This window comes from Perca flavescens, chromosome 11 (genome assembly GCF_004354835.1).
Source record: "Perca flavescens isolate YP-PL-M2 chromosome 11, PFLA_1.0, whole genome shotgun sequence".
NCBI lineage: Eukaryota > Metazoa > Chordata > Actinopteri > Perciformes > Percidae > Perca > Perca flavescens.
The window spans coordinates 33,603,392-33,615,681 of record NC_041341.1 but is presented as its reverse complement, the minus strand read 5'-3'; the positions used below and the strand labels follow the sequence as shown (position 1 = coordinate 33,615,681).

The following is a 12,290-nucleotide window of genomic DNA, read 5'->3' as shown; positions in this document are numbered from 1 at the left end:
ATGTGTTCAGATAGAAATGGACTTCTGCATCTCTGCCGTACTGGACTACAGAGACACGGTCTTTGTTTTCTCCCACATTGAGTTTCTCCACCACTCTCTCAACAAAATCACGCATGGCAGGGAAGCCATACCTTGTGCTATCAGAACCATCCAGAAGGAATACGATATCTTTTTTGGCAGTGTCAACTGAGAAAAGACAGGAAGACAAAAAATAAAGACATTTGCAAAAAGTACGCTTGTAGACTAGTCATCAAGTAGTGGACTATATTTTTTAAAGCCCCTAGCACTGCCTACATCAATTTTAAAAAGAAGGAAAGCACACCACCACCTATATTTAAATGCACTTAACACATTGCACTTAATTTATTTCCCTCAGTGGAGGTAAAACAAGTCAGCCTTTAAGGGCAGCAAGAGGCCGTGCACGTTAACATACCAAGTACAGTTGGTAATTCTGGGGTGACGTCAATGACCACAGAGTCCACTGAGGACTGAAGTTGCTGTTGGATACTGGGAAGTTCAGTGAATTCAGACACCGATAGAGCAGAACTGGCATCGTGGGATATCGTCTGCAGTTCTTTGCTATCAGAGCTCCTGGTTCCAATTGCAAAGGCCAAGACACCCAGCTGTTTGAGAGCAGAGGCTGGTGCATCAACACTGTCAGAAGACTTTCCACCACTTAGCAATATCAGGACCTGTGGAACTCCTTCCAGGCGCCTGCTTCCAGCAGAGGCTGTGAAGACATTATCCCTCAAGTACTGGAGAGCTGCTCCAGTGTTGAGGGGTCTTCCGCCTTTGTGCCTTAAAGCTCTGACAGTGTCGAGGATCTCGCCTTTTGTTTTGTACGTGTTCAGATAGAACTGGACAGCTGGATCTCTGCTGTACTGAACCACTGAGACGCGGTCTTTGGTGTCATCCACACTGAGTTTCTCGACTTGTCTTTGGACAAAGTCTCGCATAGCTGGGAATCCAGTTCTAGTACCATCAGATCCATCCAACAAGAAGACAACATCCCTTCCTGGTGGCCGTCTCTCCACTAAGGAATATAGAATTTCAGACATATTTAGCTTCATGTGTCAAACGCTTTCCTGTGCAAAAGTCAGATGATGAAAGCTAAGCTCAACGTTTACAACATTTTCTTTATTAATGCTGGAACGGTTTTCTCAAAGTGGCACCGGCTGACCTATACTTAGTGAAATACTATTTAATGCAGTTCAATTTGCATCCTACCGTGATCTAAGAATGTAAAAATTGTTCACTTTCTTACCAGTTACTGTTGGTGTCAAGGGCGTGGCCCTCACCAGCACTGCGCTCATTAAAGAGGAGAACTGTTCTTGGACACTGGGAGGTCAGTGAACTCAGACACTGATAGAGCATAACTAGGGTCATATGATATCTTCTGCAGCTCTGCACTGTCAGAGCTCCTTGTTCCAATGCCAATCACAAAGATGCCCTGCTGTTTGAGAGCAGAGGCTGGGGTATCTACATTGTCAAAAGACCTTCCACCATTTAGCAGGATCAACATCTGTGGAACACCTTGCAGGCGCCTACTCCCGGAGGAGTTTGTAAAGACATTGTCCCTGACGTATTGTAGTGCGGCACCAGTGTTGAGAGGCCTGCCTCCTCTGTGTCTCAGCCCTCTGACCGAATCCACAATATCCTCTCTTGTGGTGTATGTGTTCAGATAGAAATGGACTTCTGCATCTCTGCCGTACTGGACTACAGAGACACGGTCTTTGTTTTCTCCCACATTGAGTTTCTCCACCACTCTCTCAACAAAATCACGCATGGCAGGGAAGCCATACCTTGTGCTATCAGAACCATCCAGAAGGAATACGATATCTTTTTTGGCAGTGTCAACTGAGAAAAGACAGGAAGACAAAAATAAAGACATTTGCAAAAAGTACGCTTGTAGACTAGTCATCAAGTAGTGGACTATATTTTTTAAAGCCCCTAGCACTGCCTACATCAATTTTAAAAAGAAGGAAAGCACACCACCACCTATATTTAAATGCACTTAACACATTGCACTTAATTTATTTCCCTCAGTGGAGGTAAAACAAGTCAGCCTTTAAGGGCAGCAAGAGGCCGGCACGTTAACATACCAAGTACAGTTGGTAATTCTGGGGTGACGTCAATGACCACAGAGTCCACTGAGGACTGAAGTTGCTGTTGGATACTGGGAAGTTCAGTGAATTCAGACACCGATAGAGCAGAACTGGCATCGTGGGATATCGTCTGCAGTTCTTTGCTATCAGAGCTCCTGGTTCCAATTGCAAAGGCCAAGACACCCAGCTGTTTGAGAGCAGAGGCTGGTGCATCAACACTGTCAGAAGACTTTCCACCACTTAGCAATATCAGGACCTGTGGAACTCCTTCCAGGCGCCTGCTTCCAGCAGAGGCTGTGAAGACATTATCCCTCAAGTACTGGAGAGCTGCTCCAGTGTTGAGGGGTCTTCCGCCTTTGTGCCTTAAAGCTCTGACAGTGTCGAGGATCTCGCCTTTTGTTTTGTACGTGTTCAGATAGAACTGGACAGCTGGATCTCTGCTGTACTGAACCACTGAGACACGGTCTTTGGTGTCATCCACACTGAGTTTCTCGACTTGTCTTTGGACAAAGTCTCGCATAGCTGGGAATCCAGTTCTAGTACCATCAGATCCATCCAACAAGAAGACAACATCCCTTCCTGGTGGCCGTCTCTCCACTAAGGAATATAGAATTTCAGACATATTTAGCTTCATGTGTCAAACGCTTTCCTGTGCAAAAGTCAGATGATGAAAGCTAAGCTCAACGTTTACAACATTTTCTTTATTAATGCTGGAACGGTTTTCTCAAAGTGGCACCGGCTGACCTATACTTAGTGAAATACTATTTAATGCAGTTCAATTTGCATCCTACCGTGATCTAAGAATGTAAAAATTGTTCACTTTCTTACCAGTTACTGTTGGTGTCAAGGGCGTGGCCCTCACCAGCACTGCGCTCATTAAAGAGGAGAACTGTTCTTGGACACTGGGGAGGTCAGTGAACTCAGACACTGATAGAGCATAACTAGGGTCATATGATATCTTCTGCAGCTCTGCACTGTCAGAGCTCCTTGTTCCAATGCCAATCACAAAGATGCCCTGCTGTTTGAGAGCAGAGGCTGGGGTATCTACATTGTCAAAAGACCTTCCACCATTTAGCAGGATCAACATCTGTGGAACACCTTGCAGGCGCCTACTCCCGGAGGAGTTTGTAAAGACATTGTCCCTGACGTATTGTAGTGCGGCACCAGTGTTGAGAGGCCTGCCTCCTCTGTGTCTCAGCCCTCTGACCGAATCCACAATATCCTCTCTTGTGGTGTATGTGTTCAGATAGAAATGGACTTCTGCATCTCTGCCGTACTGGACTACAGAGACACGGTCTTTGTTTTCTCCCACATTGAGTTTCTCCACCACTCTCTCAACAAAATCACGCATGGCAGGGAAGCCATACCTTGTGCTATCAGAACCATCCAGAAGGAATACGATATCTTTTTTGGCAGTGTCAACTGAGAAAAGACAGGAAGACAAAAAATAAAGACATTTGCAAAAAGTACGCTTGTAGACTAGTCATCAAGTAGTGGACTATATTTTTTAAAGCCCCTAGCACTGCCTACATCAATTTTAAAAAGAAGGAAAGCACACCACCACCTATATTTAAATGCACTTAACACATTGCACTTAATTTATTTCCCTCAGTGGAGGTAAAACAAGTCAGCCTTTAAGGGCAGCAAGAGGCCGCACGTTAACATACCAAGTACAGTTGGTAATTCTGGGGTGACGTCAATGACCACAGAGTCCACTGAGGACTGAAGTTGCTGTTGGATACTGGGAAGTTCAGTGAATTCAGACACCGATAGAGCAGAACTGGCATCGTGGGATATCGTCTGCAGTTCTTTGCTATCAGAGCTCCTGGTTCCAATTGCAAAGGCCAAGACACCCAGCTGTTTGAGAGCAGAGGCTGGTGCATCAACACTGTCAGAAGACTTTCCACCACTTAGCAATATCAGGACCTGTGGAACTCCTTCCAGGCGCCTGCTTCCAGCAGAGGCTGTGAAGACATTATCCCTCAAGTACTGGAGAGCTGCTCCAGTGTTGAGGGGTCTTCCGCCTTTGTGCCTTAAAGCTCTGACAGTGTCGAGGATCTCGCCTTTTGTTTTGTACGTGTTCAGATAGAACTGGACAGCTGGATCTCTGCTGTACTGAACCACTGAGACGCGGTCTTTGGTGTCATCCACACTGAGTTTCTCGACTTGTCTTTGGACAAAGTCTCGCATAGCTGGGAATCCAGTTCTAGTACCATCAGATCCATCCAACAAGAAGACAACATCCCTTCCTGGTGGCCGTCTCTCCACTAAGGAATATAGAATTTCAGACATATTTAGCTTCATGTGTCAAACGCTTTCCTGTGCAAAAGTCAGATGATGAAAGCTAAGCTCAACGTTTACAACATTTTCTTTATTAATGCTGGAACGGTTTTCTCAAAGTGGCACCGGCTGACCTATACTTAGTGAAATACTATTTAATGCAGTTCAATTTGCATCCTACCGTGATCTAAGAATGTAAAAATTGTTCACTTTCTTACCAGTTACTGTTGGTGTCAAGGGCGTGGCCCTCACCAGCACTGCGCTCATTAAAGAGGAGAACTGTTCTTGGACACTGGGGAGGTCAGTGAACTCAGACACTGATAGAGCATAACTAGGGTCATATGATATCTTCTGCAGCTCTGCACTGTCAGAGCTCCTTGTTCCAATGCCAATCACAAAGATGCCCTGCTGTTTGAGAGCAGAGGCTGGGGTATCTACATTGTCAAAAGACCTTCCACCATTTAGCAGGATCAACATCTGTGGAACACCTTGCAGGCGCCTACTCCCGGAGGAGTTTGTAAAGACATTGTCCCTGACGTATTGTAGTGCGGCACCAGTGTTGAGAGGCCTGCCTCCTCTGTGTCTCAGCCCTCTGACCGAATCCACAATATCCTCTCTTGTGGTGTATGTGTTCAGATAGAAATGGACTTCTGCATCTCTGCCGTACTGGACTACAGAGACACGGTCTTTGTTTTCTCCCACATTGAGTTTCTCCACCACTCTCTCAACAAAATCACGCATGGCAGGGAAGCCATACCTTGTGCTATCAGAACCATCCAGAAGGAATACGATATCTTTTTTGGCAGTGTCAACTGAGAAAAGACAGGAAGACAAAAAATAAAGACATTTGCAAAAAAAGTACGCTTGTAGACTAGTCATCAAGTAGTGGACTATATTTTTAAAGCCCCTAGCACTGCCTACATCAATTTTAAAAAGAAGGAAAGCACACCACCACCTATATTTAAATGCACTTAACACATTGCACTTAATTTATTTCCCTCGGTGGAGGTAAAACAAGTCAGCCTTTAAGGGCAGCAAGAGGCCGTGCACGTTAACATACCAAGTACAGTTGGTAATTCTGGGGTGACGTCAATGACCACAGAGTCCACTGAGGACTGAAGTTGCTGTTGGATACTGGGAAGTTCAGTGAATTCAGACACCGATAGAGCAGAACTGGCATCGTGGGATATCGTCTGCAGTTCTTTGCTATCAGAGCTCCTGGTTCCAATTGCAAAGGCCAAGACACCCAGCTGTTTGAGAGCAGAGGCTGGTGCATCAACACTGTCAGAAGACTTTCCACCACTTAGCAATATCAGGACCTGTGGAACTCCTTCCAGGCGCCTGCTTCCAGCAGAGGCTGTGAAGACATTATCCCTCAAGTACTGGAGAGCTGCTCCAGTGTTGAGGGGTCTTCCGCCTTTGTGCCTTAAAGCTCTGACAGTGTCGAGGATCTCGCCTTTTGTTTTGTACGTGTTCAGATAGAACTGGACAGCTGGATCTCTGCTGTACTGAACCACTGAGACGCGGTCTTTGGTGTCATCCACACTGAGTTTCTCGACTTGTCTTTGGACAAAGTCTCGCATAGCTGGGAATCCAGTTCTAGTACCATCAGATCCATCCAACAAGAAGACAACATCCCTTCCTGGTGGCCGTCTCTCCACTAAGGAATATAGAATTTCAGACATATTTAGCTTCATGTGTCAAACGCTTTCCTGTGCAAAAGTCAGATGATGAAAGCTAAGCTCAACATTTACAACATTTTCTTTATTAATGCTGGAACGGTTTTCTCAAAGTGGCACCGGCTGACCTATACTTAGTGAAATACTATTTAATGCAGTTCAATTTGCATCCTACCGTGATCTAAGAATGTAAAAATTGTTCACTTTCTTACCAGTTACTGTTGGTGTCAAGGGCGTGGCCCTCACCAGCACTGCGCTCATTAAAGAGGAGAACTGTTCTTGGACACTGGGGAGGTCAGTGAACTCAGACACTGATAGAGCATAACTAGGGTCATATGATATCTTCTGCAGCTCTGCACTGTCAGAGCTCCTTGTTCCAATGCCAATCACAAAGATGCCCTGCTGTTTGAGAGCAGAGGCTGGGGTATCTACATTGTCAAAAGACCTTCCACCATTTAGCAGGATCAACATCTGTGGAACACCTTGCAGGCGCCTACTCCCGGAGGAGTTTGTAAAGACATTGTCCCTGACGTATTGTAGTGCGGCACCAGTGTTGAGAGGCCTGCCTCCTCTGTGTCTCAGCCCTCTGACCGAATCCACAATATCCTCTCTTGTGGTGTATGTGTTCAGATAGAAATGGACTTCTGCATCTCTGCCGTACTGGACTACAGAGACACGGTCTTTGTTTTCTCCCACATTGAGTTTCTCCACCACTCTCTCAACAAAATCACGCATGGCAGGGAAGCCATACCTTGTGCTATCAGAACCATCCAGAAGGAATACGATATCTTTTTTGGCAGTGTCAACTGAGAAAAGACAGGAAGACAAAAAATAAAGACATTTGCAAAAAGTACGCTTGTAGACTAGTCATCAAGTAGTGGACTATATTTTTTAAAGCCCCTAGCACTGCCTACATCAATTTTAAAAAGAAGGAAAGCACACCACCACCTATATTTAAATGCACTTAACACATTGCACTTAATTTATTTCCCTCGGTGGAGGTAAAACAAGTCAGCCTTTAAGGGCAGCAAGAGGCCGTGCACGTTAACATACCAAGTACAGTTGGTAATTCTGGGGTGACGTCAATGACCACAGAGTCCACTGAGGACTGAAGTTGCTGTTGGATACTGGGAAGTTCAGTGAATTCAGACACCGATAGAGCAGAACTGGCATCGTGGGATATCGTCTGCAGTTCTTTGCTATCAGAGCTCCTGGTTCCAATTGCAAAGGCCAAGACACCCAGCTGTTTGAGAGCAGAGGCTGGTGCATCAACACTGTCAGAAGACTTTCCACCACTTAGCAATATCAGGACCTGTGGAACTCCTTCCAGGCGCCTGCTTCCAGCAGAGGCTGTGAAGACATTATCCCTCAAGTACTGGAGAGCTGCTCCAGTGTTGAGGGGTCTTCCGCCTTTGTGCCTTAAAGCTCTGACAGTGTCGAGGATCTCGCCTTTTGTTTTGTACGTGTTCAGATAGAACTGGACAGCTGGATCTCTGCTGTACTGAACCACTGAGACGCGGTCTTTGGTGTCATCCACGCTGAGTTTCTCGACTTGTCTTTGGACAAAGTCTCGCATAGCTGGGAATCCAGTTCTAGTACCATCAGATCCATCCAACAAGAAGACAACATCCCTTCCTGGTGGCCGTCTCTCCACTAAGGAATATAGAATTTCAGACATATTTAGCTTCATGTGTCAAACGCTTTCCTGTGCAAAAGTCAGATGATGAAAGCTAAGCTCAACGTTTACAACATTTTCTTTATTAATGCTGGAACGGTTTTCTCAAAGTGGCACGGCTGACCTATACTTAGTGAAATACTATTTAATGCAGTTCAATTTGCATCCTACCGTGATCTAAGAATGTAAAAATTGTTCACTTTCTTACCAGTTACTGTTGGTGTCAAGGGCGTGGCCCTCACCAGCACTGCGCTCATTAAAGAGGAGAACTGTTCTTGGACACTGGGAGGTCAGTGAACTCAGACACTGATAGAGCATAACTAGGGTCATATGATATCTTCTGCAGCTCTGCACTGTCAGAGCTCCTTGTTCCAATGCCAATCACAAAGATGCCCTGCTGTTTGAGAGCAGAGGCTGGGGTATCTACATTGTCAAAAGACCTTCCACCATTTAGCAGGATCAACATCTGTGGAACACCTTGCAGGCGCCTACTCCCGGAGGAGTTTGTAAAGACATTGTCCCTGACGATTGTAGTGCGGCACCAGTGTTGAGAGGCCTGCCTCCTCTGTGTCTCAGCCCTCTGACCGAATCCACAATATCCTCTCTTGTGGTGTATGTGTTCAGATAGAAATGGACTTCTGCATCTCTGCCGTACTGGACTACAGAGACACGGTCTTTGTTTTCTCCCACATTGAGTTTCTCCACCACTCTCTCAACAAAATCACGCATGGCAGGGAAGCCATACCTTGTGCTATCAGAACCATCCAGAAGGAATACGATATCTTTTTGGCAGTGTCAACTGAGAAAAGACAGGAAGACAAAAAATAAAGACATTTGCAAAAAGTACGCTTTGTAGACTAGTCATCAAGTAGTGGACTATATTTTTTAAAGCCCCTAGCACTGCCTACATCAATTTTAAAAAGAAGGAAAGCACACCACCACCTATATTTAAATGCACTTAACACATTGCACTTAATTTATTTCCCTCGGTGGAGGTAAAACAAGTCAGCCTTTAAGGGCAGCAAGAGGCCGCACGTTAACATACCAAGTACAGTTGGTAATTCTGGGGTGACGTCAATGACCACAGAGTCCACTGAGGACTGAAGTTGCTGTTGGATACTGGGAAGTTCAGTGAATTCAGACACCGATAGAGCAGAACTGGCATCGTGGGATATCGTCTGCAGTTCTTTGCTATCAGAGCTCCTGGTTCCAATTGCAAAGGCCAAGACACCCAGCTGTTTGAGAGCAGAGGCTGGAGCATCAACACTGTCAGAAGACTTTCCACCACTTAGCAATATCAGGACCTGTGGAACTCCTTCCAGGCGCCTGCTTCCAGCAGAGGCTGTGAAGACATTATCCCTCAAGTACTGGAGAGCTGCTCCAGTGTTGAGGGGTCTTCCGCCTTTGTGCCTTAAAGCTCTGACAGTGTCGAGGATCTCGCCTTTTGTTTTGTACGTGTTCAGATAGAACTGGACAGCTGGATCTCTGCTGTACTGAACCACTGAGACGCGGTCTTTGGTGTCATCCACACTGAGTTTCTCGACTTGTCTTTGGACAAAGTCTCGCATAGCTGGGAATCCAGTTCTAGTACCATCAGATCCATCCAACAAGAAGACAACATCCCTTCCTGGTGGCCGTCTCTCCACTAAGGAATATAGAATTTCAGACATATTTAGCTTCATGTGTCAAACGCTTTCCTGTGCAAAAGTCAGATGATGAAAGCTAAGCTCAACGTTTACAACATTTTCTTTATTAATGCTGGAACGGTTTTCTCAAAGTGGCACCGGCTGACCTATACTTAGTGAAATACTATTTAATGCAGTTCAATTTGCATCCTACCGTGATCTAAGAATGTAAAAATTGTTCACTTTCTTACCAGTTACTGTTGGTGTCAAGGGCGTGGCCCTCACCAGCACTGCGCTCATTAAAGAGGAGAACTGTTCTTGGACACTGGGAGGTCAGTGAACTCAGACACTGATAGAGCATAACTAGGGTCATATGATATCTTCTGCAGCTCTGCACTGTCAGAGCTCCTTGTTCCAATGCCAATCACAAAGATGCCCTGCTGTTTGAGAGCAGAGGCTGGGGTATCTACATTGTCAAAAGACCTTCCACCATTTAGCAGGATCAACATCTGTGGAACACCTTGCAGGCGCCTACTCCCGGAGGAGTTTGTAAAGACATTGTCCCTGACGTATTGTAGTGCGGCACCAGTGTTGAGAGGCCTGCCTCCTCTGTGTCTCAGCCCTCTGACCGAATCCACAATATCCTCTCTTGTGGTGTATGTGTTCAGATAGAAATGGACTTCTGCATCTCTGCCGTACTGGACTACAGAGACACGGTCTTTGTTTTCTCCCACATTGAGTTTCTCCACCACTCTCTCAACAAAATCACGCATGGCAGGGAAGCCATACCTTGTGCTATCAGAACCATCCAGAAGGAATACGATATCTTTTTTGGCAGTGTCAACTGAGAAAAGACAGGAAGACAAAAATAAAGACATTTGCAAAAAGTACGCTTGTAGACTAGTCATCAAGTAGTGGACTATATTTTTTAAAGCCCCTAGCACTGCCTACATCAATTTTAAAAAGAAGGAAAGCACACCACCACCTATATTTAAATGCACTTAACACATTGCACTTAATTTATTTCCCTCGGTGGAGGTAAAACAAGTCAGCCTTTAAGGGCAGCAAGAGGCCGTGCACGTTAACATACCAAGTACAGTTGGTAATTCTGGGGTGACGTCAATGACCACAGAGTCCACTGAGGACTGAAGTTGCTGCTGGATACTGGGAAGTTCAGTGAATTCAGACACCGATAGAGCAGAACTGGCATCGTGGGATATCGTCTGCAGTTCTTTGCTATCAGAGCTCCTGGTTCCAATTGCAAAGGCCAAGACACCCAGCTGTTTGAGAGCAGAGGCTGGAGCATCAACACTGTCAGAAGACTTTCCACCACTTAGCAATATCAGGACCTGTGGAACTCCTTCCAGGCGCCTGCTTCCAGCAGAGGCTGTGAAGACATTATCCCTCAAGTACTGGAGAGCTGCTCCAGTGTTGAGGGGTCTTCCGCCTTTGTGCCTTAAAGCTCTGACAGTGTCGAGGATCTCGCCTTTTGTTTTTTGTACGTGTTCAGATAGAACTGGACAGCTGGATCTCTGCTGTACTGAACCACTGAGACGCGGTCTTTGGTGTCATCCACACTGAGTTTCTCGACTTGTCTTTGGACAAAGTCTCGCATAGCTGGGAATCCAGTTCTAGTACCATCAGATCCATCCAACAAGAAGACAACATCCCTTCCTGGTGGCCGCCTCTCCACTAAGGAATATAGAATTTCAGACATATTTAGCTTCATGTGTCAAACGCTTTCCTGTGCAAAAGTCAGATGATGAAAGCTAAGCTCAACGTTTACAACATTTTCTTTATTAATGCTGGAACGGTTTTCTCAAAGTGGCACCGGCTGACCTATACTTAGTGAAATACTATTTAATGCAGTTCAATTTGCATCCTACCGTGATCTAAGAATGTAAAAATTGTTCACTTTCTTACCAGTTACTGTTGGTGTCAAGGGCGTGGCCCTCACCAGCACTGCGCTCATTAAAGAGGAGAACTGTTCTTGGACACTGGGGAGGTCAGTGAACTCAGACACTGATAGAGCATAACTAGGGTCATATGATATCTTCTGCAGCTCTGCACTGTCAGAGCTCCTTGTTCCAATGCCAATCACAAAGATGCCCTGCTGTTTGAGAGCAGAGGCTGGGGTATCTACATTGTCAAAAGACCTTCCACCATTTAGCAGGATCAACATCTGTGGAACACCTTGCAGGCGCCTACTCCCGGAGGAGTTTGTAAAGACATTGTCCCTGACGATTGTAGTGCGGCACCAGTGTTGAGAGGCCTGCCTCCTCTGTGTCTCAGCCCTCTGACCGAATCCACAATATCCTCTCTTGTGGTGTATGTGTTCAGATAGAAATGGACTTCTGCATCTCTGCCGTACTGGACTACAGAGACACGGTCTTTGTTTTCTCCCACATTGAGTTTCTCACCACTCTCTCAACAAAATCACGCATGGCAGGGAAGCCATACCTTGTGCTATCAGAACCATCCAGAAGGAATACGATATCTTTTTGGCAGTGTCAACTGAGAAAAGACAGGAAGACAAAAAATAAAGACATTTGCAAAAAGTACGCTTTGTAGACTAGTCATCAAGTAGTGGACTATATTTTTTAAAGCCCCTAGCACTGCCTACATCAATTTTAAAAAGAAGTAAAGCACACCACCACCTATATTTAAATGCACTTAACACATTGCACTTAATTTATTTCCCTCGGTGGAGGTAAAACAAGTCAGCCTTTAAGGGCAGCAAGAGGTCGCACGTTAACATACCAAGTACAGTTGGTAATTCTGGGGTGACGTCAATGACCACAGAGTCCACTGAGGACTGAAGTTGCTGTTGGATACTGGGAAGTTCAGTGAATTCAGACACCGATAGAGCAGAACTGGCATCGTGGGATATCGTCTGCAGTTCTTTGCTATCAGAGCTCCTGGTTCC

At 45.6% G+C, this 12,290-nt stretch overlaps 1 protein-coding gene across 1 annotated transcript; it reads right to left on the bottom strand.

Annotated features, from left to right (window-relative positions):
• Positions 1–1,312: 1,312 nt before the first annotated feature.
• Positions 1,313–11,042, bottom strand: LOC114563693 (collagen alpha-3(VI) chain-like). The gene is given in 16 exon segments (XM_028590487.1): positions 1,313–1,857; positions 2,103–2,702; positions 2,934–3,527; positions 3,773–4,372; positions 4,604–5,197; positions 5,446–6,045; positions 6,277–6,870; positions 7,118–7,717; positions 7,948–8,021; positions 8,266–8,525; positions 8,528–8,538; positions 8,785–9,384; positions 9,616–9,691; positions 9,694–10,208; positions 10,455–10,860; positions 10,863–11,042. Coding segments are annotated over 16 exon segments (6,786 nt in total). The 5' UTR covers positions 10,980–11,042.
• Positions 11,043–12,290: the final 1,248 nt, after the last annotated feature.